Below are 14,274 nucleotides of genomic sequence, written 5' to 3'. Positions count from 1 at the left end.
AAAGGCTTATGCTCTAAAGCAGGGGTGTCAAACTCAATTTCATTGAGTGCTGTGGTTGACTGTGGGGGGTGGCCGACTGGGTGGGTGTGGCTGACTGGGGGCATGACCAGCTTGAGCCCCCCTCACTGGGTATGGCCAACTGGATGGGTATAGCCAGCTTGATGCCATTCCCCAAATTGCTGGCATGTTTCCTCTTCACACTGGGTAGACTGCACCAAAGCCACGCTGGCCTGATGTTTACTCTTCACAAACATCGTGCCAGTGTGGCTTCAGCCCGGTCTACCCAGTGTGAAGAGGAAACATGCCAGCAATTTGGGGAATGGAATCAAGCTGGCTACACCCATCCAGTTGGCCATGCCCAGTGAGGGGGGGGGTCAAGCTGGCCATGCCCCCAGTCAGCCACTCCCACCTAGTCAGCCACCCCCACCCCCCGCAGTCAATCACAGCACTCAATGAAATTGAGTTTGACACCCCTGCTTTAGAGCATACGCCTTTTTAGTGCGTGCGCAGAATCTGGATATGAAGAGACACAGAAGCCCATCTAAGCCACTTTCCTTGCTAGCTGTTATGAACTCTATACTTGTGTCACTTGCAAAACAAGTAGCATCTTTTTACCTTTCTGGGGTTGTTTTGCTTTCTTACATATTAGATTTTGATCTTACATTTTTCCCAAAAATTATCAAACATCCAATCTGGGGCTTAAAGCAGCTGTCTCCAAAGAGATGCCCTCAGTACTGGGCCTCCACAGGGTTCGGAAGGCATATATGCATCACCTGTATTCTTCATTCTACCTCCCAAAGGGAGTGGCTTTGCTTGGGAGCAGGGTCTGAGTGGGAATAGTTGAGGGAACTAAGATCAACTCATGTGTCCATGCCAACAGGGAGAACAAGAATCTCTTCACTTTCATGCAGCTATTTAGTGCAGTGGTTTTGTGACAGAGTAAATAATCTCTTCACTTTCAGATTACAACATTATCCTCTCCTTTTTCTAAATTATCTGAATATCTAGCTTCATTCTAGCACTCTTAGCCTAACACTGGAAAAGCTTACCTCCTGGATATTCATGTATGCATCACCAAGGAGAAGAAAGGTGTGGGAACTTGGCATTTTTTCTACCAGGTCTCTACAAAGAACAATATGAAGCATTACGGCAAAAACTGCCAGAAACAGAAACTTACTGGAAGTTCAATAAAATAAATTTTCTACAATCAAAAATCTCAGGGGTTGGTCTTTAATAGTTAACCGGTAAATATTTGCTTCTTCCTTGGAAACTTCAATTTAGTAGGAATAAAGAATACTTGCCTTCTACAGAAAGAAAACTGGAATCAGTTGATCTCCTAGAGACCTCAGCTGTAATTAACATGCGTGAATCTGTGGGCAAGTATTTTTCTGAGATTACAGTAATTCAATGGAACACATTGAAATGGGATGAAAAGGACCCTAAAACATAATTCAGCCGGGGAAGATAAAGAGCAGATTGGAAATGTTCATCTCCAGTTTTGACTAATTATGTTAACCATTCTTAATTGAATTAAACAATTCAAACCAAGTTTTAGATTCATGCATGAAGCTGGTCTCTTTTCACAAACCATACCATTAAAGTGGTTTCTTGGATATAAATTGATAATGCAATTTCTTTTTGGGGGGAGGGGGAGAAGGGTGTGGGCAATATAAGGTCTTACCTATAACAGCTTGCATAGAGCTTCTTGTCTCTCCTGTATTTCAGATAGATCTGTGCCATCTTTTCTTTCGCTTGAACAAAATAAGCCTGCTCTGGTGTTATGTTTCTGAACATAGTTAAAGCTGCTTCAACATCTCCTTGCATAAGAACTAAGTCTGCATTAGTAATCATGACCCTCAGTTCTTCAGACGTACCAGAAAATTCATTGATAGCATCTTGGAGGATTTTAATAGCTTCATGCTACAAACAAACAAACATTTTGTCAAAATACCAGCCATCACGTTCATGCAAAACTTCAGCCCTCAGATTAAATTATTTCAGTTTGTCTGCTAATTTAGTTAGTTGCTAGCTAATTAATTAGTTAGTTCATTCCTTCATTCCTTCTTTCAATTGATTCCTTCCTTCATCTCACACATGTGATTTTGGGCATCTTATAAAAGTTTGTCTCAATCTTGTACAGGATACTGTGGGAACATTTTTAAGGATCATAATTGGTTCACACACCAAATTAGTCAAAAGGTAATTTATCTCAATGTATACACTTATTAATTTGAGTCATATTGATCATAGTTATTAATTACTGTACAGTAATCTAATTTTGATATTGACTTATTTATTTAATTTCTACAATGCTCTTAAGTGACTCTGGATGGCTTACAGCGATGATTTGCTTTACTACTGATTTACATCGTTAAATGTTTTAAGATTTGCAGATTTAAATAACTGTTATTTTGAATTTTATAATGACCTTTTTTCATCATCATCCTCTTTTAAAGACCCCATAATCCCTTGCGAGATGGAGTCTTGAGCATCTAAATGGAGCTGAGTGTTCACTGGCTGGATGCCCTTCCTGTTGTCAATGTGGAGATTGTTTCAGCAGATATATTCTCATTGTGCCCAGAGGGAGAAATATCTGCCTCTATCTAGCATTGAACTCACAGCCTCCTGATTGTGAGCGAGAGGTCCACTTCTAGGCCACCGCACCACTCCTTCTAACAAATTTTATAATGCTAGAAAATCTTTCTTTTTTTTTGTTTCTTCTTCTTTTTATTTTTCTTTTGCCTTTTCTTTGACTATATTTGTAAAATTAATAAATTATTATAAAAAATAGAAAAACATTCATATGTAGCATCGGCCGGATCTATTCCTCAAAGCTTTATGTTGCAACAAACCTAGGAGTAAGCCTGATAAGCTTATTTACCAATAGCCCTACTAAGATTGTGATAGGAGAAACACATTATCTTCTCCCACTCCTCTTATTACTTTCCCAGTCAACCTCCACAAACTATAGGGAGATGCTTTGGAGCAGGTGATCTTCCCCACTTGAGTTGCCTCCCTGTACAATTTGTTCAACAGATTCTAAATTAGAAATCATGGAACTTTCAGAAGTAGAAAAGACTAGTCCTCTAATTCATAGAGCAGTAATGGTTAACCTTTTTGCCATCGCGTCAAACCCCAAACTCATACTGTATGAAATTGACATCTTTGAAATTGGAGATTTACAGTATTCTTCCCCTGCCATGGCCAAAGAACTGGTAGTAAAAAAAATGAATTTCACCACTGATGTGCAATCCTCTTGGTCACTGCTATCAGGGTAATTGCAAATACTTCAAATAATTTTAAATTGTAAATGTAATAACATCTCCCTTTAGTTCATAAAACCATGCTCAAATGTTACATTTACGTGTCAGCTCCCTTGGATAAATCAGATAGGAAACATATTACTGTGTTTCCCTGAAAATAAGACCCTGTCTTATATTTTTGCCACAAAAAAGGCACCAGGTCTTATTTTCGGGGGATGTCATCCACTGACTAACCTCACTTGCACCCCCCGCCTCCTTTTCACTGTAAGAGGCCTTCAGGAATTTCTTCTTCTGCAGCTGGCAAGGCTTTCCTGAAGGCCTCTGCAGTCAATAACAGAGCTCCGGATTAATCCAGAGGCCATCAGGAAAGCCTTGCCAGCCTTGCTGGCTGCAGAAGAAATGGGTCGGCGAAGCAGGTATTGGGGTGTGTGAGGCCTGGCTACAACTATCCAAAGGTAAGTAGTACGGCAGTATCCCCCTATCCCCACCCTAGCTTAATTTTTACTCATGTACCCTGGAGTGGGCAGGATCTTAACTGGGGCTTATTTTGGAAGTAAGGCTTATATTGGGCACACGTGTAAAAATCAAGCTAGGACTTACTTTTAGGGTAGGTCGTATTTTTGGGAAAACAGGGTAGATGAGCTAAACCTACTTTATTGTAAGGTTACAATAACAGGATCTGGCAAATCTGAAGGTACAACTTCCTGCCAGCATTTTAACTATCTGATCAATTAAGGTGGGTCTCTCATCCCCCAAGGCAGTGGTGGGTTCTTGCCGTTTCGGCCAAACTGGTAGTGGTTTGGCGGCCTGGGTCGCTGGAACCGGCAGTGACTCAGGCCTGGCATGCCTCTGAACTGGTTCCCCGGGCAGCGCTGTTGCCGCTACCAACTTGTTTTTCAGCTCTGCACATGCACAGAACAATTTTAATTGCACTGCACATGTACGCACAGCACACATTAAGCGCACACGTGAAGCACGCACATGAGCAAACAGGCAGTAGTGCCTGCCGGAACACACCCCTGCCCCAAGGTCATCCATACGCTGCATGACAATTCATAATATTGCCATATCCTTTGATACACAAATAAATAAAAACAAATACCTGTTCACCATTCAAACGATGAGCCTCTACCAGTTCCAGGTAGAGAGACAGACGATCGGACGCATCAATTTCAATTGTTTTCGATTTAGAGGACGGTGTACTGGTTCTCATCCCTGGCAAATTCATTGCCATCTGCAAGGTTTTGATGGCTTCTGCTATCTCACCCATCTTTATCTGGGCTTGAGCTTTTACTAAGTGGTACACAGGATGATCCCTAATCTGATGAAAAGTGATTTGAACAAATAATTGGTATCTGCATTCTTGACTATCTTCTATGAAATTTTTTTAAAAACAACATTGAAAACCAACTATATATGATGCAAATATTTAAGAATATTCTTTGAGCAATTATAGTGTCACATAATTGCTAAGCTTTATAAAAGATTCCCAGGAGTTCTGCCTTCAAATTATACAAAGGTTGTTGGAATGTTTGATTACTTTGAAAATCAAGAGTACAGAGTACATTGAAAAGGAAAAACATACTATTAATTACTGTAAAATAAAAATCAGAATGATTTCTAAACGATAGGCCAATTGTTATACCCACTGCTGGAAAATAAAAATCTAAAGAAGAAACAATGGCCTTCAAATATTTAGGAATTACATTCCAATCCTCTGTAAGGCAATGATCAATACAATTCTGCTATAAATTTCTGATGATCCTCCTGTAATAAACATTGCAGGCCTGTATTTATCAAAAATTAAAATCGCCTGAAGTTTTCTGATTCAAATTTGTTAGATCTATAGTATGAGGTCCTCTGTGTGTACCTGGTGCTTTGCTATACCTACAATCTGGGCTAGTTTCTCTTGAATAAAGTTTTGTCAAACTCTGATCTGAAGTAATATTTAATGGGCAGCTGTTCGCCTATTTGACACTATTGGATAGTTGTAAATCAGCAAGAAAAAGGGAACTGAATTCGATCTTAGAAGATACAGTCTACCTGTTCTGACCTAGGCTTCCCCAAACCACGAAGCAGACTCCTTGTCCTGACAGAAAACTCTTTTTATTAAGTTACTGTGCATTCCTCTCGTTCACATCCAGCAAAGTCTTTCAAGGGTGAATTTAGAGTCACAGACCTTATCTGGCTTGGAGAGCTTCCAAGCCGGTATCTGCAAAACCTGGCAAGGAGCCTCTGAAAGTCATGAACCAATTAAGTGAACTAATTGTCTCCTGCAAACTCCACTCCCCTTTCACTCCTCTTTTATTCCCTATGGGAGGGACCATTTATTGCCCACCTGTGGCCTTACTCCCAAGTCAGCCCTTGTTCCTTAGCTGTTCCCTTTGTCTGGTAACTCTGCGTATGCGCACACTGGGTACAGTCTCCAGCTATTCATCTGCCTCACTGATGTCTGACTCCGAAGGCAGATGGCCCCTCATCAGAGCTTTCCCCAGATTCCAGGACTGGCCCATGTTCCTCCCCAACATCCTCACTGTCCGAATCTGCTGCCAGCTCCACTGGCTGCTGGTGGGCCACAACACTACCAACCCTGTAGGCAAGACAAGGAACCAACCACTTAAGGGCATTAAAAAGGCTAACTAACAATTCTTTGACAAACTGCAATCACCTCAGCGCTCTCAAATAATAAACACCGATATTAAAAAATTCAGAGAGGCAGTTTAGACGACAGTCAAGTATGCAATGGAAGTAGAGTTTCAGCACAGACTCATCCGACTTGCCTGAAAGTTGTAACTTAGACAGAGCTCCAGGGACTGAGCACAGAGTTGGAAGTTGTTCTGCAGCAGATGGACTTGAGCCATGAGGAGATGAGCCTCTGCATAGGAAGGACTCTGCTCCAGACAGTGTTGTAAGAGCCTCTCAGAGGCTTCATAGTTGCCTGAGCAGATTGAACAAATGAAAGACAGGAGGTAGGAAAAACAAAACTCCTCCATCTTCAAAAGTTGTTTTAGGGAAGTATCTGTAAATAATCCCCCCCCCCCAACTGTATACAGTGTGTTTCTTTGTCCCCCTCATCCTGTACTAGCCAATAAAGGAATGATTCAACTTATTTTAGTCTGGATGGTCTAATTAGAGATTCACACACACACTATCAGAGCAAACATGTATGCACTATGAGAATATAATGCATGCAATACACACGCAAATGCAAACATTATTTTGTTGCACAAGAAAATGCCAACCACTCCTATAGCCATTGCTGGTATCAGGGATGGAGAGAATCTCAGAAATCATATTCTTCATCCTTTCCTTAACTTGTTTCTTCTCTGGGTGATTAAATACTCAGGTCTACAGCAAGGCTAAAGCCATTTTTAATCTATTTCCAACCTAAAATGAACATTTCTCTGAATTTATACTGAAGTTTAGCATTATATTCCTCAGAAAATTTGTCTGTGGGGCAATGTAGCCTGCACTTTACCTAAGTTCTCTGAAGCTGCTTTCCGAAACTGAGTGTATAATTTGAAAGAACAAAAATGGGCCCTTAAAGAAATGATTACCTGATAAATATTTCACTTTTGCAACCAAATAGGCGGCTTGTAAAAGACCAGGGACTGTTTTCATCACCGTTTCAAGGACGGATGCACAAGGCCTCAGAAGTGGTGAAGGAGGCTGCCCTGCACCTGCAGGCTAAAAGTTAAAAGGTATTTCATGATTAAACATTATTGTACTCCAACTATACAACAGAGGGAGTTCAACATGATGAACACATTCATTTGAGTGAGAAGTAAAATCCAATGTGCATTTTGCCCAGTCTTGTTCTCTGGATCTCTCAATGCCTCAGTAACCTTGGCATTACTGAGGGTCCTTGCTGCTCTCTGTGCTTAGATGTTTTCTTGCAGACATTTCATTACCCAAACTAGATAACATCATCAGTGCCCATCATGTTACTTAGTTTGGGAAATGAAACATCTGCAAGAGAACAACCAATCTCGGAGAGAAACAACGACCCTTATTTCAACCAAGCTACAAATATTATTCTTTATTAATTGGCATTTCTGAATCCATCTGTTGACTTCCAACTGCATGTTGGGTACTAAGACAACATAGACAGATCAGCTTCGTCATCCTGCTTACCTCCAAAGGAAGCACTCCGAAGGTAGAATCTTCCAGTAAATCTTATTTAGTAAATAAATCTTCAGGAATTAGGTCAGGATTAGGTTTCTTGCAAAATTGCTGCTTTTTTTCTTACCTTGTTTAATTGGCATCATTTAAGCTACACTAGTTTTCCTTCACCTCTAAATATGTTGGGATTATAGCTCCCAGAATTACTAGGCAGTAATTTTGCAAAAGATTAATCTAAACCTTGGGTAAGAACTATAGAGGAAAGGTCCCAAAGGTGTCTTTTTTTAGGAGGCAACTGGACTTCTTTCTTTTGAAGACATTTCGCTTCTCATCCAAGAAGCTTCTTCAGTTCTGACTGGATGGTGGGGAATGGAAGGATTTATATTCTTTGCAGGCAGCTGGTCATTTGCATCCCTTTAGAGGGTCATTGAAGCATTTGGAGGTTTAGCTGTGCTTCAGGTCACTTGAGTGGTGCTCCTGGTTCCTGTAGTCTGCAATTTTTTCCTCTGGAAGTCCATTCCTACTCCCACACCATTCAAAGGGTGTTCATCCCAAATTGTATAGCTAAAAGTCTGTAGAGATTCTCAGTCATCCAGGTCCCAAAGGTGTTTTTTTCAGGAGGCAACTAGACTTTCTTGTTTTTTTCTATTGAAGACCTTTCACTTCTCATCCAAAAACTACAGATTACAGGAACCAGGAGCACCACTCAAGTGACCCTGAGGACACAGATAAACCTCCAAGTGCTTCAACAACCCTCTAAAAGGATGCAAATGACCAGCTGTCTGCAAGAAGTATAAATCCTTCCACTCCCGACTATCCTGCCAGAGCTGAAGAAACTTCTTGGATGAGAAGCGAAACGTCTTCAAAAGAAAAAGCAAGGAAGTCCAGTTGCCTCCCGAAAAAAGCACCTTTGGGACAACCATGACCTGGATGACCGAGAATCTCTATAGACGTATAGAGGAAGGAGATATCAGAAGGAGTTTCACAAAACAGAAAATGGGGGACCTATCTTACTTCTTGCTTTGGTCCCAAACAGAATAAATCTGATATCCATTGCACGTTATAACTAATTTGGGTCATAACAATTTCCTCATTTATATTTTTAATGAAAAGGGGAGAAATGGTTTTAGTAGTTAAAAATGTAAAAGTATTCTCACAACTGAGCTTGTATCTTGTTATTTTCGTGATAATATATTAAAAGTATTAACTACCTTTTTGCCCATTCGCAGGCTATTCCACTATAAATCTGTGTTTGCTTTCTACACACAACAAGCCAAACATTTTAATAATTGTTCTTTCCATCATTATGGAACTTTTTAAAAGAAGGAGTGAGGAAAACAACATTATATATGTGTGTGTGTGTGTGTGTGTGTGTGTGTGTGTGTGTGTGTGTGTGGATTATTTGAAAAAAAAAAGAATTTTAGTATCTTACCTTACTTGGGCAAAAATTAAGATACTCCTTAATAATTTCTATCAAAAAATCTGGGTTTAATTTTTCAAAATATTCTATACCAAGAGGTAAACCTTGGAGAGAAGAAAAATGGGCATCGAGTACATCATTCAACAAAGTAATAACTTCTTCTTGTCTTTTATTTTTCTTCATAGCCAAGACTGCACGTAGATAAGACAGCTCCTACAAAACATTTTTTTAAGAAATACATAAAAATATTTTCTATTCCATCAGGTGTTGGGCACTGATACTGACTGTTGTAGCTAAAAATCCCCGTTAGGGGATCCAACCCCTTTGTAGTACATTCCTCCATATCTATCTTAGCTTAAATTAAACAGAAAAACTTCCATTCTATCTATATGCAGGTAGTCTTTGACTTATGATCCCAATTGAGACTAGAATTTTTGTTGCTAAGCAAAGCAGTTGTTAAGTTAGTTGTGTCCACTTTTACAAGCTCTATTGCCTTGGTTAAGTGAAGTGGCATGGTGGCCTAGAAGTGCAGGCGCTCACTTCGCACTTAGGAGATTGAGAGTTCAGTCCTGGGCAGCAAGAAATGTTTCTGTATTAGGGCACAAAGAGAAAATATCTGCTGCGAACTCAGGAAGGGCATCCAGCCAGTAAACGCTCAGCTCCATTTAGTTACCCTGACACCACCCGGAAGCAAGAGATTATTTCTTTTTAAAAAGAAAAAAAATGGTTAAGTGAATCACTGCAGTTGTTAAATGAATCATACAGTCGTTAAGTGAATCTGGCTTCTCCCATTGATTTAGCTTGTCGGAAACCAACTGCAACCAGGCTGCAACCATAATAAATATTTGCCAATTGCCAAGCACCCAAATTTTGATCCCATGATCCCCTGTCATGAAATCCAAGAGCTGGGCATTGTAGGGAACATAGAGACAGAACTACAGCACAGAGGGCCTATTATCTGCATTAAGAACATGGATTAATATCAAATCGTATTTGGAAAACATTACTCTCCACTTACTGCTGATATTCCAATAGACTGCTGAACTTCTTTCAGGAACTCCAACTGCTGCTCTACATCTTCTAACTTCCCTTCCATTAACTGGCTTCGGATAATTCCTGTAATGCAAGGATGTTTCTCTTCAGCTTTATTCTACGAAATGTCTTCAGGGCACAGGTCAGATTTCATAGATTACACGAAGGCATCCAATGAACCTATTCTATCAAGAACTGCAGGCTGGCAGGACCTGGGTCTGAAGTCAGCAATGAAAAGGGCATCACCTCTATTGCCAACCACATTGGCCTCTGGGAGAGAAATGGTTGTTCTTGGCAAAGCTCTAAATCTGAATCTGCTGTAGAAAAATTCAGTCAAAGGTAGCCTGAAGCTATGAAAATATAATAGTCACTCAAAATCAAACTGGGAAAGATCAGCTTCATATTCTCTCTCTCTCTCTCTCTCCTCTCTCTTTCCCCCTCCCTCGTTTCCTTCCTCTCTCTCTCCCCCTTCCTCCTCTCTATTCCCCCTCCCTCCTCTTCCCCTTTGCTTCCTCTGTCTCCCTCTCCCCTTCCGTCCTCTCACTTCTTCCTGCTCCCTCCCCCTCCTGCTCTCCCTCTCTCCCCGTCCCTCCCTCTCTCCCCTCTATCAATTATTCAAACCTGTTAGTGCAGGAACACTTGTCTCATCAAGAGCCATAGCCGTTTTGTAGCATTTCATAGCTTCCTTTATTTTTCCTTGAAAAAGCATCTGATAGCCCAGCTCTGTAGCAATGTCTGCATTATGAGGAGCTAAGCTGAAAGCTCTGTCCACCAACTTCTGAGTCAGCTGCAGGATGAGTGGATTGCGGCCACACTAGAGTTAAAACAAATACACCCCCCGCCCAAAAGAAATCCATTGAGAACATAATCACAATGTTAATTAAAAATGACCACCTTTACTTCAAATAATTTAATTGCAGCCATCATCGCATACATTTATGGCCCGATCAAAGAAGCTCTCTGCAAGAGAGCTGTCCACAATTTTACTAAATCCTTTAACTATCATATTTTTGGAGTATAAGATGCACCTTTTTCCCTAAAAAAAAAAGGGTGAAAATCTGGGTGCATCTTATACACTGAATACAGCATTTTTGGCCGCCCGAAACCCCACCCCCTTCACCAAAATGGCCGTGCATAGCCTTTAGGAGGCTTCCAGAGTGCTCCTGGAGGCTGAGCAGGGCAAAAATGAACGAAAAATGGGCCGTTTTTTGTTTGTTTTTGCTCCCCCCCTGGAACACTCTACAAGCCTGGTTCACCTGGTGCATCAATTGCGGTCCTACTTGGATCGGGGTGCACTTCAAACAGTCACTCACGCCCTTGTCACCTCAAGGCTGGATTATTACAATGTGCTCTACATGGGGCTACCCCTGAAAAGCGTTCAGAGACTACAGCTAGTCCAGAATGCAGCCGCGCAAGTGATATTGGGTGTACCGAGATACACCCATATTATACCTATCCTCCACGAGCTGCACTGGCTGCCAATTGGTCTCTGAACGCAATTCAAGGTGTTGGTCATTACCTTTAAAGCCCTATATGGCTCAGGACCAGCGTATTTGTGAGACCGCCTACTGCCACATACCTCCCAACGGCTGATAAAATCCCACAGGGTGGGCCTCCTTAGGACGCCGTCAGCTGAACAGTGTCGGCTGGCGGAGCCTCGGAGGAGGGCCTTCTCTGTGGCTGCTCCGACCCTGTGGAATCAGCTGCCCCCAGAGGTCCGGACCTCACCCACCCTCATGGCCTTCAGAAAAGCTGTTAAAACCTGGCTATTCTGGCAGGCCTGGGGCTGTTGACCTTAGTATGTAGGGTCCAGCCCCAATTTGAACGTATGTGTGTTGGATAATTTTTAAATTTTTTATTTTTATTTTTTGTTTTTTCTTTTCTTGTTCTGTGTAAGCCGCTCGGAGTCCTCCGGGATTGGGCAGCTTATAAATCTAATAAATTAAATTAAATTAAAGCCTCCTAAAGACTATTCATGCCCTTTTTTTGACAAAAAATGGGCCATTTTGGGGTGGTCTGCAGAGTGCAAAAACTTTTTTTAAAAAATTGCCTCTTCAAAATCTTGGTGTGTCTTATACTCCAGTATGTCTTATATTCAGAAAAATACAGAATTCTGAGGGTAACATTTCAGAAAGAGAAAATGCACAACATTGGAAAAGTGTAGAGATTCCTGTTGATGAAGTGGTGATAAGAAAAATGTTAGAATGCGCAGAAATGAACAGATTAACATTAGCAATTAAGGAGAAAAGCAAACTGAGTATTATATGATTTGGGAAGTATTTTACCAATGGTTGAAGGGGGAAAAAGGAGTTTGGAAATGAAGAAAGCTAAAAAATAAGTAGACGATACACTTAGAGATATAAAGAAGATGAAAACTGTTAGTATGTGTACGATGAGAATAATGATGTTTAATGTTGATATGATATTATTACTAGAAGATATTAAGAAGAAAAATGCTCACTATATTATAATACTCAATGCTCAATATATTATAATACTAAATTTAGGGAAATAATGTTAATATGAATGTGAAAGATGTGGCAAAAGAGGAACAATGTTGCACAGAGATGTTTGTACCCAGACGACACACTGCATAAGGAAAGATGGAATGTTTATTTTTGTAATTGAAAAATAATAAAACTCTTTTTAAAAAAAGAAAGAAAAAATGTTTTTTGGCCTGCTTATTTAGGCCATGCCCTTTGCTATCAAGCAGCCCCCAGCAAATTATTCCTAAGAAAATGTACTCCTTGACAGAGTAAGACTGCCTAATGCATAAAGTTATCTGGAAAATATCCCTTGCATTATTCAAGTTCTGCTACCAATACTGAGCAACTAAAATCCAGAATCAAAGCCAGCAAAGGCATCCAGGAAGCTCATGAATTGCTCTGCCCCAACCATCTCCATCTTTGATTGCTGTCCGCTTTGGGAAAATGTTCTCAAGCCTCCATTTTTTAATACCCCTGCACTTCTCACCTTTTGCTCATAATCCGTCATAAGCGAGTCTCTTGCCACAGAGAGCGACCCAACACAAATAAAGAGAGGGACGGAAGCAGTGGTGGAATCCTGCCAGTTTAACAACTGGTTCAGTGATCATGCGCGTGCACAATTTTACCAGAACTTACCTTCCACATTACTTCTTGGGGAGTAACACAGGTGAAGCATGGCAATCTGCTCTGCCACACTAATCAGCTGAGAGGATATAGGTAAGTAAAACGGGAGGGCCAACCTGATCGTCAGAGCGAACTGTTTCGTTCTCAGCTGATCGTCCGAGCTAGCGATCCGCCTGAATTGATCCGAACCGGCTGAATCCCACCCCTGGAAGGAAGTGACTGTAGGAAGCCATGAGAGGCAGAAAAGTGTTCCCTGTACTTCAGGGTTGCAATAATGATAGAAATACCAAACGAATGATAAAGCTATCCCTTCAATTTCCATGCCAAAAAATCTATTTCCAATTGCAGTAATTTAGCACTTCCTGAAGCATACCTGGGCTTTAACTCTTAATAGTCCTCGACCTACAACTGGTTGTTTGCAATGGTTATTAAATGAATGAATGTAAGTCAAGGACTACCTGTACCTACAATAATGATTAGTCTTTGCTTTATCCTCAAAAGGCATGACCAGGACATAAATTAGTGCTTCCTATGAAAGACAAAGTTGGCATTATGTACATAGAAAGCTTGCCTGCTTAAATAAAGGAATCATTGAATCAATCATTACTAGCAATTTTAAAAAAATATTTTCTACTTACCGTTCTGCTAAAAACCAAGGCTATCTTACAGAAAAGCGGAGGATTATGTGGTTCCAATTGATCTAAAGCACTAATCAGATCTTTCAGCCTGGAGGAAGCCTAAGAAAAACAAAATATCCTCAACTTAGGACCACAATTGAGCCCAAAATGTCTGTTGTTAAGTGAAGCATTTGTTAAGCAAGTTTTGTCCCATCTTATGACTTTTCTTACTACAATTGTTAAGTGAATCACTGCAGTTGATAAGTGAGTATCCTGGATGTTAAGCGAATCTGGCTTCCCCATTGACTTTGCTTCTCAGAAGGTTACAATCCAACACATCTGGTTTTTAAACCACGGTAGTTGACATAGGGGTGCAAATCCATCCAACAGTTTCACTGATTTTCTCTCTTGTCTTTTAATGACCCCTTGCATAGGGGTGGAGTCGGGGCAAATGACTGGAGCTGAGTGTTTACTGACCAGATGCCCTTCCTGTCACCAATGCGGAGTTCACAGCAGATATATTCTCATTGTGCCCAGAGAGAGAAAAATATATGCCTCTATGTAGGATCGAACTCACAGCCTCTTGATTGTGAGGCGAGAGCCCCACCTCTAGGCTACTGCAACACTCAACAGTTTCATTTATAGCCTTCATTAAATACTTTTTGCAACGTGTAAAATCAATGTATCTTTGGACCAATCTAGAGCAGACT

General features: G+C 40.8%; 1 protein-coding gene across 7 annotated transcripts in view; it reads right to left on the bottom strand.

The window, feature by feature from the left end:
• The window catches only part of TTC21B (tetratricopeptide repeat domain 21B), a 44,246-nt gene that overhangs the window by 17,765 nt on the left and 12,207 nt on the right, over positions 1 to 14,274 (bottom strand). For all 7 annotated transcript variants that reach the window (XR_004255632.1, XM_032219811.1, XM_032219838.1 and 4 more), the window contains exons 8-16: positions 13,586 to 13,684; positions 10,459 to 10,651; positions 9,824 to 9,921; positions 8,818 to 9,018; positions 6,821 to 6,950; positions 6,044 to 6,201; positions 4,366 to 4,584; positions 1,682 to 1,920; positions 1,050 to 1,122 (exon numbers count right to left, since the gene is read on the bottom strand). Coding sequence is in view for 6 of the 7 variants with exons in the window: in XM_032219811.1 (XP_032075702.1) it covers positions 1,050 to 1,122; positions 1,682 to 1,920; positions 4,366 to 4,584; positions 6,044 to 6,201; positions 6,821 to 6,950; positions 8,818 to 9,018; positions 9,824 to 9,921; positions 10,459 to 10,651; positions 13,586 to 13,684 (1,410 nt within the window). In the remaining variant the exon portion in view is untranslated. The remainder of the gene's footprint in view (positions 1 to 1,049; positions 1,123 to 1,681; positions 1,921 to 4,365; positions 4,585 to 6,043; positions 6,202 to 6,820; positions 6,951 to 8,817; positions 9,019 to 9,823; positions 9,922 to 10,458; positions 10,652 to 13,585; positions 13,685 to 14,274) is intronic.

The sequence above is a fragment of the Thamnophis elegans genome, chromosome 1 (assembly GCF_009769535.1).
Source record: "Thamnophis elegans isolate rThaEle1 chromosome 1, rThaEle1.pri, whole genome shotgun sequence".
NCBI classification, from domain to species: domain Eukaryota; kingdom Metazoa; phylum Chordata; class Lepidosauria; order Squamata; family Colubridae; genus Thamnophis; species Thamnophis elegans.
This window is presented reverse-complemented; position numbering and strand designations above follow the sequence as displayed.